General features: G+C 47.5%; 2 protein-coding genes across 2 annotated transcripts in view; one reads left to right on the top strand and one right to left on the bottom strand.

Moving 5' to 3' along the window:
• Positions 1-1995: 1995 nt before the first annotated feature.
• Positions 1996-4082, top strand: MRPS34 (mitochondrial ribosomal protein S34). Its single transcript, XM_009491741.2, has 3 exons — positions 1996-2313; positions 2441-2483; positions 3361-4082. The coding sequence occupies exons 1-3, from the start codon at positions 1996-1998 to the stop codon at positions 3636-3638; spliced, it is 639 nt and encodes a 212-aa protein (XP_009490016.2). The 3' UTR covers positions 3639-4082.
• A 4028-nt stretch (positions 4083-8110) lies between these two features.
• MAPK8IP3 (mitogen-activated protein kinase 8 interacting protein 3) overlaps positions 8111-19012 on the bottom strand; it is a 96246-nt gene continuing 85344 nt past the window's right edge. Inside the window, 10 exon segments of the mRNA XM_075719241.1 lie at positions 8111-9726; positions 10297-10440; positions 10728-10907; positions 12787-12825; positions 14240-14353; positions 14479-14650; positions 15495-15643; positions 17666-17733; positions 18276-18356; positions 18635-18753. Of these exon segments, the coding sequence (XP_075575356.1) occupies positions 9605-9726; positions 10297-10440; positions 10728-10907; positions 12787-12825; positions 14240-14353; positions 14479-14650; positions 15495-15643; positions 17666-17733; positions 18276-18356; positions 18635-18753 (1188 nt within the window). The 3' untranslated portion in view covers positions 8111-9604.

Below are 19012 nucleotides of genomic sequence, written 5' to 3'. Positions count from 1 at the left end.
GCCCCGGCCCCGGCCCCGGCCCCGGCCCCGGCCCCAAGAGGCCTCTCACCGGTTCGTCTTGGCCGCCAGTGGCTCGGGAGGAGCCGTCAAGCAGGAGAACTTTGTGCTGAGCACATCGGGGTAAGTGGTCATGGCGGTCAGTGGGCCGCTGCTGCTCTGCCAGGGCGTTCCGGTGGGGGCCGCCGCTCCCAGCGATGCCTGTGTTTGTGCCGGGGGCTTCCGTGTGTAGCAAAGGGCACTGTGCCTTGAGCGTCTGCAGCAAAGGTCTCTACAGCACCCCCAGAGTAAAGGGGTTTTCTTTAATGTCAGATTTCGCCTTAAGGAAAAATAAACGAAGGATCCTGTTGCTACCCAAGACAACTTGCTGTCGGGATGCTGACTCTTCAGGGTGTCTGGATACCAGAAGACATTTGCGACCTGCACTTGTACCTCCTAGTGACCCCCATTAGGCCAAATTAGGAGGTGGTAGGTTTTAGAACATGGTTTGCACTCACTCTCCTGCTGTACCAGCCAGGAGATGCTGTCTCTAGTCGACTGTTGTAGGGTTGCACCAGTTTTTCCTGATGACTTTCTGTGTTTGGTGTTGCCCTTCCTTTCTGTGCGTCTCTAAGCCAATTTCACAGTTTCTCAAGCATTCTTGTGTCCTCTTCCACTTTATGCCCCCTCAGAAACCTGAACGTAGGTGCCTGAAAGGGCACAAGCTTGATAACTGTGCTGCATAGCCCTAGATAGGAGCTACCCACTCTGCACCCTGTAATAAGTGGTTTAATTGCTGTGCTTTTTCTCCCAAATTTGGGTGGATTGAGGTCGAGTATCTTATTCTAAACTGGTGTTTGTCAGCTTAATCAGTTATGTTCTCCTTGTTACAACTCCCCTGTCCTTTTTCAAGAGAGATGCACCATATTAGGAGAAAAAGTCCTATTTTAAGAGCATTAACAGCCTTTAGAGTGGGTTTTACTTGTCTTGTTGTGTAGCACACACCCCCTGACCCCACTTTTCCTCCACACATTGATCTTAGCTGCTGACAAAAACTGGTTTCTGTATGCCGGAATGCCTTCAGTAAAGGACTCTACAGCAATACTGGAATGGATGTTTCTTTTCAATATAAGATATGGGTTTAAAAAGAAAAGAACCCTTTCCCCTGACAGGTTTAATTTACCAGTCTGTAGTCAAAATCCAGGGGCTAATATAGCTGGACCTACACAGTTTTCTACTCCTTAAATCTGTGCTGCAGGCAGCAGTTCCTGCCCATGCAGCCATGTTGTGTTGGCACTCTATGGTTGGAGCAGTTTGTGCAAGGGGGAGTTTGTCTCATCCCAGGGAACAGCGTTACGAGACCCGGCTTCTGCTCTTGGCTCAGCTTCTGACTCTAACCTCGGGCAGACCTTCAACATTGCTTTAAAACCTACGTGAGTGATTTACTCTCTGGCTTTGAAAGTTCCCTTCTCCAGGGCCTGAAATAGGTGAATCTGTTCAAATAGATTTTGCTACGCCAGGCTTTCAGTTACTAAGATCCATCTCAACAACCAAAACGTGCTGATCCAACAGGGCTGCCCAGCGTCAGGGCATTGCTGAGCTATGCCTTCCGAAAGCCCAGGTATTTCTGCCGTGACTCACGCCACAACCAACAGCGAGAGGCCTGCTGGCACCTACGAACGAGTTTTACCGGCAGGTGCGGGCAGGCATCCCGTGTCCGTGCCGGGCTGCGCCTCGGGCCGTTGCCTGTAGGAGCTGTTTTGAGAGCAGCCAAACTGCTGAGCGGTCGAAGCCGGCACGGCCCGGCCCGGCCGGAGCCCGGCAGAAGGGCGGCGGGGCGGCCACACCGGGGCAAGGAGCGGCTTAGGCAGCCCGCGGCGAGCCCCCCCGGGCGGCTGGGCCGCGGCACTAGCGTTCCGCCGCGGCACCGGAGCCGGGCGGGGCGGCTTCCGGGCGACACGGGAAGCGGCTGGTGGTGGCGGGGTCCTGGCCGAGTGCTGCGCGCTGTCGGCCGGCGCCATGGCCCGCAAGAAGCTGCACCGGCCCATTGCCGCCATGGCCAAGAAGATCCGCGAGTACCGGGCACTGAAGAACCGGCCGCGGGAGTCGCAGCGCTTCGCCCTGGACTATGAGACCATGCGGCGGCCCCTGACGGAGAAGCGGCTGCCGGTGCGGGCCTGGGAGGACGTGCGGAGCGAGAACCGGCTCTTCGCGCTGCTCTGCCGCCTGCCGCACTTCGGGGTGGGCCGCACCGTCACCCGCAAGTCCTGGCTGTGGGCGCACGACGAGCCCTGCTACTGGGTCATCACCAAGGTGAAGGCGGACTACACGGCCGAGGTAACCGCCCTCCCCACCCGGCTCCCTGAGGGGCTGCGGGGGCGCCGGCCCCCAGATCCGCTCCCCGACGCTGGCCGCCGCCGTCTCACCACTTACTGCCCTCAACAGGTTCTTGTTTTCTTTGCAGAACATGGATCACGGAAGAGCTTGGGGCTACCTGACCTTCAGAGGTAAAACCGACTTGTTTCCTACCTACGAGGTTCGGAGAGAGCATCTGTAGGCAGGACCAGAGAGAAACATGGCGGGGGGTATGGGAGGGTGGGACAGCTGCAGGAAAACCACAGCCTTCCTACTTGGGAAATTTGTTTTACTCAGATCTGCTGATAAGAAAAAAAGTTCTCCATGGTTTAGTTTCAAATGCTGGGATCTAGCCCTCACAGAATGCATTTTTAAGGAACATTATGGGAGAGCCAGTGTAGGCTGACCGTGGGGAAAGACAGTGCACTAACAGGGCATTAGATGAGGTGACAGACTATTTGGAGACTTCAAAAGCAAGACAGAATAAACACGAGGGTATTCCAGGTAAAATCATCAGTAAAACAGGAGTGATGGCAAGTAAATTTATGTTAATGGGATTTTAAATTAATGCTTGCAGTTGAGTGAGTGAATTTCCCTTTTTAAAGCAGCTTTGTATTAGGTATATGATTATCGCTTACTAGAGTTTCTGAAACATTTCTCATTCAAAGGTTTTAAAGTTGTTGGGTATTTTTAACGTTGAATTTCCTAGGGAACTTTAATTACTGTAGAGAGAAATTACTTTTGTTCCTTAGACATGGAAACTGAACCAGAGAGAGATGAAGTGACATTTTAAATTAAGAGAATTGGAATGACTTGCCTGTAGTCCTTTCAGCCTGTTTCTGTTTTGATTTCCAAGGACAGAAGGGGGATCCCATAGTATAGCAGGGAAGATACTGTCCGATCCTTTGAAAACTTCCTCTACTATTGCCTGTTGTAGCATCTTTGATACTGGAGAGCTGACACCTGCTGCATTTCCCAGAGGGAGTTTGTTGTCCATAGCGTTGCCCACCAGTGTTCATCTTTTCTCAGGCAAAACTGAAGAAGAAGTGAGAGAAATTGACAAAGTCATGTACCATGACTGGCGTATGGTGCCCAAGCATGAGGAGGAAGCCTTCAAGAAATTCATCCCAGTGCCAGAGGAGACCATTCGGTACCTTCCGTATCCACCTCTGCTCCGAGCCATGATCCTTGCGCAGTGGCAGAAAGAGGGAAAACCAATCACAGAAGAGCCAATGATTGATCTGGAGAAGATCATGGCCTCTCCCCTTCAGGGTGCAAAGAAAAAAGCTACAGAGACACCAGTATAAAGACTTGTTCTATGTTGTGAGTGTCCCACGTGCTCTCACAGTGTGTTAGAAGCACGTCCTCTTACAGAAGACCCCCTTGTCCACTGTGGTATGATGTGTCCAGGTTTCCTAGCTTTCTCTCCAGCCCTGTACAGTCACCTCATTTGAAAGATGCAGATACATTCAGATTTTTTTTTCATAATTTTGGTCTCAGTCAGCAGAAGAACCTTCTTGGTTCCCTGTATAGTCTCTGAATCCATAGCTCCTGTCATCCAGCTACAATTCTTTGGAGCACAGTTTCCTCTGCAATTTTCTGCATGAAAATTAGGTTTTTAAGAATATTTTTCAGATAATTTGGGTCCTACATAAATCACAGAAAAATGACAGAATATCATGTTATTTCACAGAGCTGTGTACAAATGTATCTACTAATGAAAATAAATGTTTTCTTATTTCTGCAGCACAGTTCTAAGAAAACCTGGTATTTTTTTCAGTGCATGGAGGTCATCATGAGGTCCAAATGCAGAGTGATTAGCTTACCAAATACAGGCACAACATTGGATTCCTCTTAACCACTCCAGAATCATGTGGGTTACTTATATATGATGGCAATGAACATCATGGGAGTAACACAACTTGACTTTGGATCCTAAGCTTATCCAAAGCTATCCATCTCTTATTATCAGAGATGGCTGTCAGGACGTAGAAATCATTTTAATTCTGGTGATGCAAAGCATACAGGCTCTTACTATTTGAAGCTAATCGCAAATTACCACCTGTTCCAGTGCAGCATGTTCTAGTGAACATTACAAAAATGCAACTCCTTAGTGCAGTTCTTGGCATTTCATTTTCTCTTGCGGTGGCTGTGGATTCTGCTGCTGTGTCAAGAACTGTTGGAGGGTCTAGTCTGGGTGTGGGTGGAGGGGGCACAAGAACTGTTCTGGTCTGTAACCCCACAGATCAGCTTTCTGCAGAAACAGCTATTTAGTTTTTTTGTCTGCTGTAGTAGGTAGTCAAGAGGTGCTGTTCCATTTGCTGCAGCATCCTGAAATAACGAGTAGCCTGAAGTGATTTACTGAGGAAAAGCAAAAACTTGGACTCTCTGCCCTGCCCAGTGTGCATGGCAGGCCTGGATGGGACAGGGGAACATGTGGCCTCAACCACCAGGAGAAAGGCCGGCATCAGGCAGGAGCAAATGAATCAACATTGGCTGCCTGGACTTCCATGGGGTTCCTCGTCAGAGGCTCCGATGGGATAAGAGGGAAGGTTTTTCTCATGAGTTAAAAGCTGGTCCTATGACAAGGCATAAAGGCAGGGAAGAGCTGGGCTCTTGTCCCTCTGTTGTAGCAGGAGCGCTGCAGGGCACATGCCAGGGCTGGTTCACTGGCTTCAGAAGCAATGGGAGAGTCCAGGGGAGGGAAAATCCAGAGTGTTGCTAAAGGCACAAATAGTTTGAGGCTGTGAGACTTCTCGCTGCAGCTGATGGAAAACAGCTTTTCTGGTTTCCATAGCATCTGCTGCTGGGTGCTGGGCTGAGCTGGTACATTACTGTCCTTACCATGATTGAGGTGCTACTGAACCAGCACACAAACCGAGGACGAGTGAGGTGGGAAAGGAGGCGTAGATGTGAGTTAGATGGGACAAGTAGGACAGTCTAGTCCTCTGTCCTGCACAGCCAGGAGCTGAACACAACACCAGCACAGGCAGTGCCCTCCCTGGTGGGGCCCTGGCCCACGGAGTCTGACTACAGTGGGCAGAGCCAAGTGCTGGTAACAGGGTCCACCAACAGCCCCAGACAAGACAAGAAATGACCCACAACCAGGGTCCACCCAGGGAACCCAGCCAGGAGCAAAAGCAGATGGAGATAATACACTGTAAGGCACAGAATGATACAACGGCTTGGGTTGGAAAGGACCTTTGAAGATCATCTGGTCCAAACCCCCAAGTCCAAGGAGTCCATCTAGGAGCAGCTGGAGACAGGCACAGCTGCAGCATGGGTCAGGCAAAGACTGAAGGCCCCAGCCAGTGCTTGGATGTCACTCCTGGGCCATGAGTGGGAAGGGCCCATGTATGCATGGGGGCCCAGGTGGGGCTGATCAGGACAATCATGGCCTGCTGGAGACCTCAAGGGCCTTAACACTTGCCGGGGAGGAGAGAAGGAGGAGGGAATTGTCTTCACACAGAGCCCTAGGCAGCCTGAGAGCCTTGTCCAGTTGTGAAGGTCCCCTTCTGGAAAGCTGCACAGCCCCAGTTTGCCATGTGTTGGATTCAATGCCTAGAACATGCTGGGAGCTCTGCCAGGACTCTCAAACCTGTGCATTAACCTCCTGGATCATTTAACAGCATGGAGGTGGTTGCTGAAGGATGACAGTAGTGAGCCTCTTCCTCAGCCATCCAGGTGGGTGCCAGACATGGCTGCACTTCACCCAGTGCCTTGCTCAAACTGCTCCTGCCCGTATCGAAGGGTGCAGCCCCAGGGGTGTGGACAGGTCCCAGGGCCTGTTTCCACACCTTGATGTTGAGGTGCTTCTACTTAACCCAGGTGGCATTGCCTGGTGTACTTCACCCTGCCTGCACAGGACCGCAGTGCAGGTGTTAGTCATGGAGCTGCTCAGGGCAGAAGCTGCTCCTGGCATAAGGAAATGTCTCCCTTGTCTTATTGCTATATACAGCCCTTGAATTAATGCAGGTCTACAAAATAAATATTAATGTGTCTAAGTGCTGCTGGGACTAAGAGGAACTTGCTTCCTGCAGTGCTGAATGTCACTGATTCCTATGGGACTTTGTGAAGTACCACCCTGTATTGACAGGGGACATCACTGGCAAATTGAGTGTTGAAAGCTGGGCCTGATGTGTTAACCCTGGCAGCTCACCTGAAGGGGGACATCATGAGGACAGCTGCAGCTAGCCAGCAGCTGAACGGTTCTCTTTTCGGCGTTTTATTTCTGACTCTGCGAGAAGCTACAGATTGCACTGTGACTTGCAGGACCAGCCCCTTCTGCTCTGATCCAGTGAGCAATCCACATCTCATTTTTTGCCACTCGGTTGCTCAATGGTGAACACTTGAGCTGCCATTCCCACCCTTTTAAGTGTCTTGCTGTTATTAAAGACTGAGCAGAAATCCCAGTGCCTTTACAGGAATAAGACACCCTGCAGTTGCTGATGTTAACACATTTATTACATACAGAACAGATATGGTTTGCTGTTTGATAGCATAGGAGACAAAGCAAGGGAATGTATTCATACAGCAGTCTCTTTACAGAATGCCATCTTCAGAACAAATAGCGGAGTTTACAGGCCTTAAGACACTTTTTAAAATCCTTTTGTAACATACAAGATACTTTACATACATCACAGTGGAGATATGACAGGGAAGTGTGCTGAAGCCAGTCAGTTCTCACCTTGCTGCCCAGCAGCCACCAAATGCCCACAGGAGCTGACAGCAGAGGCTGGTTCTACTTAGTTGTATCTACCCCTCTTAGACATGTGCTTCTCTTGGAGGAAAGCATGCACTGACCTGGAAAGGAATGTGTGGTAGAGGCCTGAGACTGGTTTCCTTATGTTACTAGGGCCCAGTGGGTGACAGGAGGCTGAGTACTGTCACTTTGACTGCTAGAGGTAAGAACATTGCAATTCTGTATTTTCCTATGATAGAGCCAAGGAACTGGGCCTACAATGGCTTTTTTTTTTCCCCTTCAGTTAGCCCAAATTAAGAAGTTTACCTGGCCCTAACCGATGAACTGTTACATGTCTGTGGAATCTGTGGTCTAAATGTTGATCTTGTTAACTTTAATGCACTCTGTGTTGTGATCCAAAGAGCTCTTCCTAGCAGAAAGCATTTTGGGAAAGTGAACGAGAAGTCTGGCATGGTCAGCGGTGCCCTGGTGAAATGTCCATGGTGAAAGGTCCCCCCACATGCAGGTGGAAGCTCCAAGCATCCCTTAGCCAAATGCCAGCCACAGAGCCTGGTGTGCCAATGGCTGGAGGACACCGTCCAGCTGGTTTCCTACCTCAGCTAAGAGTGGTGTGGGTGCATGCATCACCAGCACTGCTCACAGGCAGTGTGGGCACCAGTGTGGGTCCGTACTTTGGTGGCTGAGGCCTCTGTTCTCCACAGATGTCCTCTTGCCCCAGCCTTTTCTGAACTGTGGATCCAAAAATCGTTTCAGTGCTGCTGCATCAGGACAGATGCCACATGTTAGAGCTTACCCTGGGAATACTGCATCCCTGCAGTACATGAGTAGCTTTAGACCACAAGCCTTGGGGGCAGCCTGGTCCATGGCAAGAAGCACAGGACACAGCTGGGAGCTTCCCAGAAGATGGAGGCTTCCCCCCGCTGCCCCCATAACACCGCACTGGCACAAGGACATCCCTATGAACCCCAGAGTGCCACACAGCTCAGGGAAAAAACAACATGACAACCAGGAGTTTCCAAATTCATCACTAATAGTTATTATTATATTATAGAGCTACTTGCTCTGGTCCTGCACATCCATGGGGCAGCGTTCAAAGGAAACAGAACCTGTCCCTGTGGAGACAGGACTGTTTCCACTGTAAGAAAGGGAGGACAAACCATTGCCTCTGCATCTGGAGCTGCCATGTTCTGCATCTGGAGCTCAAAACTGCTCTCCCTGGCCCCATTCTTTGCTGCGTCTCTTGTAAGCAGGATGCAAATTTGCAATCCCTCAACACTGCTTACACAAGGAGGGCCATCAGAATTTTTCTCGGGGGTTGTCAGTTCTTTTCAGGAGTCAGAAATTTCCAGCTTTTCAAACTACTTGGTAACAGTCAGTACTTGTGATGTTAGGTAAAAGAGGTTGAGAGATCTAGCCTCAATTCCTTTTTCTGTGTGACCTCTGGTGAGACGCAGCCTTTCTATACCTTGACTGCACAGTCTTTCCTAACCGACAGCCACAGTTGTGAAGGAAAACAGCTGTCTCCTCCAGCAGTTCCCAGGATGGAGACATAGCCATGAGTCAAGGTAATCTCAATGTGTTAATGCAGAATTCAAAGCAGACCAACATCATCTGCCCTCACCTGTGTTTTATAAGCCAACAAATGCTATGCAGAGATAGCTTTCTCCTGAACCTTTCAGAATGAACTCAAGAGTTCTTGTCTGCCTGGCATTTTTGGAAGGGGGAGTTAAAAGTAATGCTGCCTTTTCTGCTCTTAAAAATGCAAGGTTCCACTACCCCTTTGCTACCAAAGTTTCCAAAGGCCCTGTGGCCTCCATGATCAAACACCTGTCTCCCATCTGAGGCTACCAAACAATCCTCTCTGGACACACACAGTCACCCAGCACACAACTACTGAGACAGCAGCAGCAGCAGAGGAGACTTTCCGTCTGCAAGTATGGAGGATGTGTTCCCCACAGTAATGGCACTGCTGCCTTCTCCAGCCAAACAGCAGAAGTGCTGCCCAAACCCTGACACTCCTTTTTATTGAGGGTTCCTTGGACCTGGCTGCTCTCAGCCCATGGGACATTATTCTGTGCTTAAGGGTGGATAAGGTGGACAGTCCACTGGTGAACTAGAAAGGATTTCTGCTAGGGTGCTGTAGAAGTTGTGATTCACCATCACTGCTTTGGGAAGGGATGTCAGGGGGACATACTTCTCATGCAGGTGGGAGTGAGGCAACCTGCCAGAGAACCTGGAGCCACCACCCATCCAGCTGCCAGCTCCCAAGCGCTGGGCAAAGGCTTTGCACAGTTCTAGCTCCAAGCTTCACTTCATTGATGCACTGCCATTTCTCTCCTTGTAGATGCCAGCTCCAGAGCAGAACAATAATCCAACCACGCAGAAAGCGCACGGGCCCAAGATAAAAGCTGCAAGTTCAGAGGTTAGAAGGGGGTCACAGTCCGAGGCAGGAGCCGTTGCAGTTGTCTGGGGTCGGTTTCCAGCAGTAGGTAAAATGCAGGCGTTCTGTATGTACATCTTGGCATTCAGGCAGGAGGAGGGACACTTACATTGGTAGGAAAGGAGAAATTCTCACTCAGGAATGTATGATACCTGCCACACAATAATGTGGCTCCTTTCAGCCTTGGAAAGTACTGGCTTCACCTGGGTGGCATCTCCTGCATTCTCCTCTGTCTCATCATCTTCTCCATCCCCTGAAGAGAGAAAACAGAGAGTAAAAAAGGCAAGAAAGAAAATCCCAAATTGCAGTGCTCTGGAATGCTTCCAAAGAGGTTAATATCCCTGTTACAGTCTCGGCAGTCTGATGACAGCATGAGCTGAGACCTTCCTTTATGCCTGGAGAACATTTAGCAACACGATGCTTTTCTGAAGCAGGACTGTATGAATGGAACAAACTGTCTCCAGCAGAAGGAAAAAAATCACCCTTCCTTTTGGGGAAGCCAGTGTTTACAACACAGAGCGCCCTCGAGCAGCACAGGTGACCACAGTGGGGCAGCAATGTTTGGAGCCAGTGACACAGATTGTTTTATTCTTTCCAGGGCCATTAATGCAGACTGCATGGCACTGCAGGCACCGGCAGGGGAAGGGTTTGGCAGCCTTGTGCTGTGCAAGGAAAATGCTTGCTATATGCCTCACAGCCAGAGGCAGGAGAAACAGAGAGCATTGCTTTTCAGATTTCACTCCCCACAGCAGTGATCCCTCTCTCCATGACCACGGCCCTGCACCCCCTCCCATTCCAGATGCCTCCCACCACAGGCACTCACCGATCCGGAAATCAATGTACCCTTCTCCTCCACTCAGCACCAGGACGTTCTTCAGCTTCTGCCCCTCAGTCTCTGTGGCTGCTGTGCTGGGATTCTCCGAAGGGCTGTCCAACACACTCCCATTCAGGGTTGCTAGGACATTGCCTGGGAGAGGACAGAGGTGCTGTCAGTGCCTCTGCTCAGACCCCGTGCAGTTAACACACACATACACACACACACACACACACACAAAGACAACTGGGCAGGCCAATTCCTTCTGCTGGTGAAATCTGTAAGTCACTGCAATTTAAATTACTGATATCTGAGCCACAGTGATCTGCAAGCACTAGAAATGGCATGGACAGCCATCTGCTGCAGATCAGCTCAAGCTCCTGTTGCAGAATGGATGGCAGGACAAGACCCACACAAGGAAGGGCTGTGCTCATCCTTACCTGGCACAGAGACAAAGAACTTGACAGCATCACGGTGGCCATGGAAACAGAGCTGTGCCTGAGCCATGGAGCAGTAGGGAATGAAACTGCTGGCAGATTTGTCACTGTTGTCATCACCGTACACGTGGATGACCCCACCAGAACGGCTGCCCTCTCCAGAGGTTGGTGAGGTCTTGTTGGCTGGGAACAGGGAAGAGAAATATTGTCAGCAATGGCTTTGAGTCCCATTTACAGAAGGGACTCAATCAAAGAGAAAATGCATGAGCCATGAAGGAAAACCTTTAAAGGTGCAGGTCTCTTTAAAGGTCTTGTGTATGTGATGGAGGAGACCACACTAGTCTATACAGTCCCTCTCTCTTAAGCTGGTAACAATCCACTCATGATAACAAACGACATTTTCTCACCAAATCTAGTATTTGGCTACTAATGAGGCACACATCCCTGCAGGTGCTGGGCAAGAGTGACCCTGGGTCAAGCTAGACAAGGTCTCTGAGGTGTCCCAGTGAAGCCTCTTCACCAGCAGCAATCCTGTCGAGGCTCCAGAAATCACCTACTGTCCTAGGATCAACCTTGGTCTTTTGTACCTGGCAGGGCATCCAAAGGTGTCCACTGTACCCATGAGAAATTAAGGGCACCTGGAGAATTACTGCTGTTTTCTGGATTGGTGAAGTTGCTTGGTTTCCAAGTTAAGTCCTTCTTTCATGCCAAGCCGTGAGCACACAGGCTGCCGAAAGCAGTCTCTGGGTCTGGTGAAGGCCTCTCAGCCCAGTAAATGTCACAGCAGTGGACTGAGGTCCTTCCTTAGTCCTTGATTTAGCTGTGACACCAGAAGATTGGCTACTCAAGTAACAAACATCTGAAAGACGTTCACCACCATCCACAGCTTCTAAGGATTTCAAGGTGGGCTCAGGAGCCTGCATCTTTCATGTCCAGGCTCCGAGAATGTGAATGCTTCCACTCATGAAGGAACAGAGACCAGTGCTCAGAGCTCAGGATGGGAGATGCTTCCCTTCTGCATGTACCCACATCAGTAAAACAGAAACAGCACTAAAATCAGAAGGCTTTCACTTTCTGTGAGAAAACTGAATTGCTTGCTTACTTATCTGTAGTTCTGTATTTTGGCTTGGGCTGGATTTCAATTATTAAGTGACTTGGACAAAGGAGACTTTTGCCTATCAGGCTCAAGCCAGGATGGCGAGACAAGTTCAAATATTTTGATGGAAGAATGAGAATCAGTGTGTGCAGGGGTAAGGTCCCCAAGACAAAGGTTCTCTGCATGTCTGTGCTTTGGTTTGCTGTGAGCAGCTATAACTGGATGAACTCATCTAATTGACAGACAGGGCTGGCACTAGAACTTCTTCTCACTCAGTATCTGGCTTCTTACTGCAACCAGTATCAGATGCTTTAAAAAGAGGAGACACACATTGGTAATGCTTATGGACAGCCACAGAAATGTCTTACAATAAGAAAAAAATACTCCTTTCTGACCCTGGAGAGGCTAAAGTAAGCAAAAATTTGAACTCAGACCCTGCCTTAACTGGCACAAAACCAAACAATTCTTAATGTTTATCGAAGTCCCCTCTCATTAAAAGTCTTGGTTGATTACTTCCAGCTGGCAGGTGCCAGAGCACCTGCTGCCATTGGCCTGGAACTGATGAGAGAAGCATCCTTGGAAAACCAAGGATGACCAAGGAAGACCTTGGAAGAAGAGTCTACTCCTGCTTCCTGGAATTCTCTGACTGAATGAACCTTTACAGTCCCCCTCTCAAACCTGGCCTACCACAATAAGGGAACTACTGATGAAGAATAAAGTACTCTTGACACAAAAAAAAACAGACGGATGGCAGATGAGAGGATGAAAATGTTTTTAGCCATGGGAAATGAGGATATTTACATTACTGTCTCTGGTTGCTTTTCTCAGATCAACTTAAAATGAAAGAGTGACGAGGAAAAATGGATGGAGAGAGCTGAATGGCAGGATGGAAGGGTGGGAAAGTGACTGTAAAGGTGAATGGGTGCAAAAGGAGTGAAAGCTGAAGGAAGGAGGCAATGGACTTACCCCGGAGCCCAAGGAGTTGGCCTCGGTGGAGGACTACAGCTAGGCACAGGCAAGGAGTGGGAACACAGATGGGCATGGGAAGAGACAGGCAGGATGGGAGAGAAGAAAAAGGTGATTACTGGGAGAAAATTCAGGGAGCAACAGAAATGTACAAAATCTAGAGAAACTGCAACAGCAGCTACAGGCTCAGATAAGTTTATACCAACACTGTTCTTGCTCACTTTGCTCTTATCTTACAAGGACAAATGTAGTATCTGAGATGGGAGAGGAATCATGGTCACAAGGATCCATTGCTAAAGTTTCTAGTGAGACCTTACTGCTTACCACATTTTTACAGAAACACCAAAAGATAATGCAACTGGTTTACAACAGGGAACAAGTTTAACTTAGAATTAGGAGAGCAGCCCCAAGAAAGAATGGGCTATAAAACAGGGATTCAGAAATGAGACCGAGATTGCAATGCACAAAGATAACTGTGTCACTGGCTTCCTGGTGTCAGCCCTGGGCGTATCCAGCTCCACCAGCCTTGGAGGAGACTGTCTCAGCCCCGACTTCCAGGAGGATTACAACAGGTTTGCTCCTCTTATACAAGAGCCATTTGCTTCTCAGGTTTCCTGCTAGCAGTGGTGAGAAAATGTAAATTTGGTTGCTTTCTGTTGAAAGGAACTGCACCTACTCCGGCATTACAATCTGGAAGAGACCTTCAAAATTAGATGCTGACTGGCAGGTACAGAACAGGATTTACTAAGAGCTTCAAATAAACTTCCAGCTCTAGAGATGCACATATTAACTACTACTGCTGGGTCTCCTCACCAGGTTGGATTTGGCGTAGGATACTGATTTCTACTTGACTGATAAAGCTGAACCCTAATTTGAGTAAATGAAGCTTTTCTAAGGTGAGTTTCTGGAAAATACTGTTATGGAGCCATTCAGATGTCTATGCCAAAACAAAATTTCCAGGGAGATCTTCCTGGTGACTTCTCATACCATGGCCTCCTTTTGGAGACTTACTACAATTCCCAAAGCTTTGTTTCACCTGCTTTCCAGTAGCTACATAATCAGTTCACATCAGCCTGCTCTGTCAAGGTCATGCTCAAAAAAGAAGACTGTACGGATGGTAGAGATGTCATTGGTCCCCCAAGAAGGAAATGGCCTCAACTGAACTGAAAGGGACAATAATAAATACCTACTGGGTTTTAAACACGTTAAATCCATTCAACCGAACACTTAATTCCTTAATATGGAAGAGTTAAACCAAGTTCAGGGTTGCTCATACTCAGGGCTCTTTTCTCTGAACACTGCTATGATCAAAGGTGTGTCAGGTTCAGAGTAAAAATGTCCAGAAAGTATTAAGCCTGCCAGAGTCATCCACCATGCTGCACAAATAACACTCAAAAGTGTTCTTTTTTTAGGGGGGGGGAATGCAGAAGTATCTCCAATAAATGTCACTTACTCTCAGTCAATGGAATGGAGATGACGACACCGTTCCCTGTCCCTACCCAGAGGCGGTTGCCAGCAATGAGCAGGGCTGTAATCCGCACAAACGAGAACCCCAGCTTTCCAGTGCCTAGTAAGCATGCATAAGAATTGGAGAGTCAGTTATGACTTTGGGCAAGGTCTGCTAATGAATTTTGACTTATCTCTGGTCTCAGTAAGCAACAGACCATTTACTGACAGTCCCTACTGCCTCACCTAGCATTTTGCTGACGTAAGGCTCAATGTCAACATCTTGCAGATGTTGATGGCTGTGGGCATGGTAAAGTCTCAGAGTGGAGTCCAGGCGGATAGAAACCCATACTCCATCTCCAATCCATGCCAGCTGTCGCACCTGACTCTCCCGCCGAGGGTGGGCATCAAAGGATTTCTGAAATGCCAAATAGATGGACCAATGTGAGTTCACAAAAGGCTTACAGTTATCTACACATAGACTCCCTTTTCCTCAACTGAGATCACTTGTTTGGGTTTCAAAAGTCTTGGAGAAAATGTGTTAATGCCAGCTGACCTCCAAAGTTCACTACAGTATACAGAAAATCCCTCGCTTGAAATGATGAGTTATATAGCAGCTGTACAGAGATTGTGGTCTTTGCAGACCACTTCAGGAGCAAGAACATTTAGAAACCAAGAGCTTTCAATATGCCTGGTAGAAAAGGAAAACACACAACTCCAGTATAAATTCCAAAGGTCAAACTGCCTTGGCTCACTGATGTGAACTTCAGATTCAGCGCTTCTTCTCCCTCTGATTAGAATGATTCCAAGCACTGTTAAACAGGTTTGTACCAACACCACTGTATTGAATTTCAACCAAAAGGTTCTAAACATCATTTTTTGATTAGGCAAGTGGGATTACTGGGGCTTGCTAACTGTACTCTTCCTTTGTGCCACAATGCCTACAGATGGAGAAGTCTTAGACCATCTACGAAGGGCAGCTGTAAAGCACCCACGGACATTTGTACAGTATGTGGCCTCATGGACTCACTAGTAAAGGCAAAGAAAGTGCTAAGGATTTAAGCTCTGCAAAGGGAGATGAAGGAATAAATACCCCCCTGACAGACTGGGTGATAACATGACTTGGACTGACAGTTTGGGTCCTACAGTCAGCAATGACAATACAAAGGTTCTGCCTTTCCATACACTGCAGCAGAAAACAGCTGTTAAGAATAAATACAACACAAGCATGTGCACGCATACACACACATTTGCTCTCTTACCTCAATCTGCATTGTCTTAGGCTGGATAACATGGATTTTGTTCTTGTAGCCACACCAGACTCTATCATACACAACAGCCATGCAGCGGATGGAATGGTGAGTGTGACCAAGGTCCATTAGGTGGTAATTACTGAGATCCCACTGACCATCTAAGGTGAAAAACAAGCGTGGAAAGAGGCATCTCCTTCATGACACATCAGTATACAATAGAATCGTCTACCTTTTCATGTACATCTAGGAATACAGGCTTAACTAATACTCAAATGCTCATTTTGCTTATGTCTGTGAACTTCCCATGAATCCACATGTCATGGTTTAACCCCAGCTAGCAACCAGGCCCCACACAGCTGCTCGCTCTCTCCCCCCAGTGGGAGGGGGGAGAGAATTGGAAGAGTAGAAGTGAGAACACTTTTGGGTTCAGATAAAGACAGTTTAATAGTTAAAGCAAAAGCCGTGCACACAAGCAAAGCAAAACAAGGAATTCATTCACTACTTCCCATCGGCAGGCAGGTGTTCAGCCTCCTCCACCATGCATAACAGTTACTTGGGAAGACAAACACCATCACTCTGAACATCCCCCCTTCCTTCTTCTTCCCCCAGCTTTATATGCTGAGCATGACGTCATATGGTACAGAATATCCCTTTGGTCAGCTGGGGTCAGCTGTCCCAGCTTTGTCCCATACCAACTTCTTGTGTAAACCCAGCCTACTTCACTGGTAGGGTGGTATGAGGGGCAGAAAAGGCCTTGACTTTGTGTAAGCACAGCTCGACAGTAACTAAAACATCCCTGTGTTATCAACACTGTTTCCAGCACAAATCCAAAACATAGACCCATACTAAGCTACTATGAAGAAAATTAACTCTATCCCAGCCAAAACCAGCACACCACAATACTACTTTGGACACAGCTTTATACTTACAAAACACATGACAGTAAAGTTTAGTTTGGTGGGCTGAAAGCTCTCCAAATCAGGCTAATTTAAACATCCTTTTATTGTAATGAAGTGAACAGGCTTCTCTAACAAGTACAACAAAAACAGCACAGGAAGAAAACAGCCTAACAAGACTATGCAGAAACTTAAAAGGAAATGGACTGTACAGTCTTTGTGGTGAGGCTTCCTCATATCACAGACAACATAATTTCCCCAAAGTGTCAAATCCAGGATAAGGAATCAACCTCCATTCTCTCATGCTTATTTTGTAACTAACCAGGCAGATACTGTGTCCTTCACAGACAGGTGGCCTCTATGTCATGAAGCCTTATCCTATTTCTGACAGGAACAAATTTATGTGTCAGTGGTCAGGCTTGAACTCATTACAAAGTCTGAATCAAAATTTAGATTGCATAAAACCAGAAATCTCTGTATTTCAGCTTGCTGGATAAACTGCTACTCAATGAATAACTAAGTTCTTAACATGCAAACATTAGTCACAGTTAGCAAATTCCCATGTGTATTCAGGTATGAGCACAGCTCAGAAACTGCTCAAGTCATAGGGAAGCAAAACCTACAACAGTGAAGAGGACAAGAAATACAGAATTCAAAAAATATCTTGAAGTGACAAGATTAAGGCACGTCACATTACTCAGACATCTCTTTTTTGCAACAAGAAAAACTGACCAAGTGTAATGCAAAGGTGCCATTTGTTTGGAATTTCCAGACTTCCAGAGAATCCCAGCTCTGCCTGCTCTGTATGCAGTGATCAATTCCACTGCTTATACAGAGTCCAGCTGCTCCGGGAAGTGGCAGGCCTATGTGCTACTGCACAGATGATCTGCTCAGGTACAGCCTGAGCTGTGTGGAGCTCCCTGTGCATGCCCTGTTACAGCTGATTTGTGAATGCACAGTAACACTGATATGGCCCAAATGCATTAAACTTACCAAGCATGCCTCAAACAACTGCACAGCATATGTAGTCCTAAAAGTGTTGTATTTACTCCATACGTGCTACACAGTGCACACACATTTTTGTTCAGAAAAGCTCAGGAAATGGTGTTAAGTATGCCTTAGATGTTTTAGGATAAGGATTACATGTGTATAACAGCTATACATTTTAACTGTATGTTTGTACTCTGGCAAGCCAGCACCTTTCCTTCTCAACTCAGAATAGCATTTAACCCATTGCTAGTCTTTCGGCCACGTGTGGTTTTCTTTTATTACATTGATTCTTACCTTCTCCTCGGTGGAATATGGCTAGTGTTCCATCTGCCAGAGCAACAAGGACTCTCCCTTTTACATGCCTGAAATCACAGAAAAGTAAATACTTAGAAAAATCTGTAGAATTAAGTGACTAACAAATCTTTCCTGACATCCACGCACACCATCTTTATGTTCTCTCTACAATTCCTATTCAGTTTAGCACTTGTGGGAACATCCTGCAAGGGACAAGGGTCATACCTCTTACCTTCTTTGTAGTAAGATCATCCATAAATTTCCTGTTGAGGTTAACTTCTCCTTCACACTACAAACTCCATCAATTTCAACAAATTCCAGCTAATTTACACTTCAGTGAAATTTTGTCTTTCTCCTCCCCCCTTATTTCCTCCTGATACTGTTAATCTCATTTAGTATCTTGTTCATTGAATTGGGTCAGGTCTGCAGTTGAGCAGGAAAATGGCTCAGTGTGAGGCTTTCCAATAACAAAAATTTTAGGAAACTTTCCTCACAAACCAATGAACTTAGAAGAGCAAAGAAAAAGATGACTGACAAAGAGCTGCTACTTCTAAAATATCGTTTAGGCACTGAACCTTCTCCTTCAGCATTCCTTGCCACGCACACTTACACTAGACTCAGTACAGAGTCCTTCAGCTTTATCGAGTGCAGACACTTCTTCCAGTTGGAAACAGCTGAGTGCACATAGAGCCTGTGAGAAAGGACAAATTGTAGAGGGTTAGCAGCAAGGCCCCACACCTTCAGCCTGAGTAGGCTTGAGTCTTTTCTTCTGGTAGGAAAGGTGGAGGTTAGGTAAGAAAGTGAGGTTAAATTCCTGTGTCCATGATGAGCTGAGGGCTCAGAACAACAATGAGCAATGAAAACCTACTCCAGAAACAAGTAGTGAATTAAAGGTGTGGGGACATGAAAAGTGGAGCCTAGAGGAGAACAGAGGTGACAGAGGGATCTGCCAGCCCAAGGGAAACCTACCAGCCGTTCTGTGCTCCCAGCCACATGGTGGGGGCAGCACTGGTGCAAGACCCAGCAGCATCCCCATTCAACTCCTGATCTGGCAGTGTTGTGCTTGACTCTGTCTTCAGCTGCCCATTCTCCCTGAAGAGGCACAATAACGTTTGTTAGAGGCTTTAGTAGCAGCAATGCACAGAATGCCCATCTACACTCACAGTCTGGCATTCACAAGGAGATATGGACACTTGTATACACAAATCACTTCCTTCTCTTCAGTGTTTTTTAATTGCTTGATTTCTGAATCTGCAATTTGCAAAACTTCCTTTTTTCCCCACCAATACAAGTAGCAAGTACTTCAAATCTACAGAACTTAACTTAGTGTTTGGAAGTACTATTACA

Source organism: Pelecanus crispus, chromosome 11 (genome assembly GCF_030463565.1).
Source record: "Pelecanus crispus isolate bPelCri1 chromosome 11, bPelCri1.pri, whole genome shotgun sequence".
Classification (NCBI taxonomy): Eukaryota; Metazoa; Chordata; class Aves; order Pelecaniformes; family Pelecanidae; genus Pelecanus; species Pelecanus crispus.
Note: the sequence above shows the minus strand (reverse complement) of the source record. Positions and strands in the feature narration are given on the sequence as shown.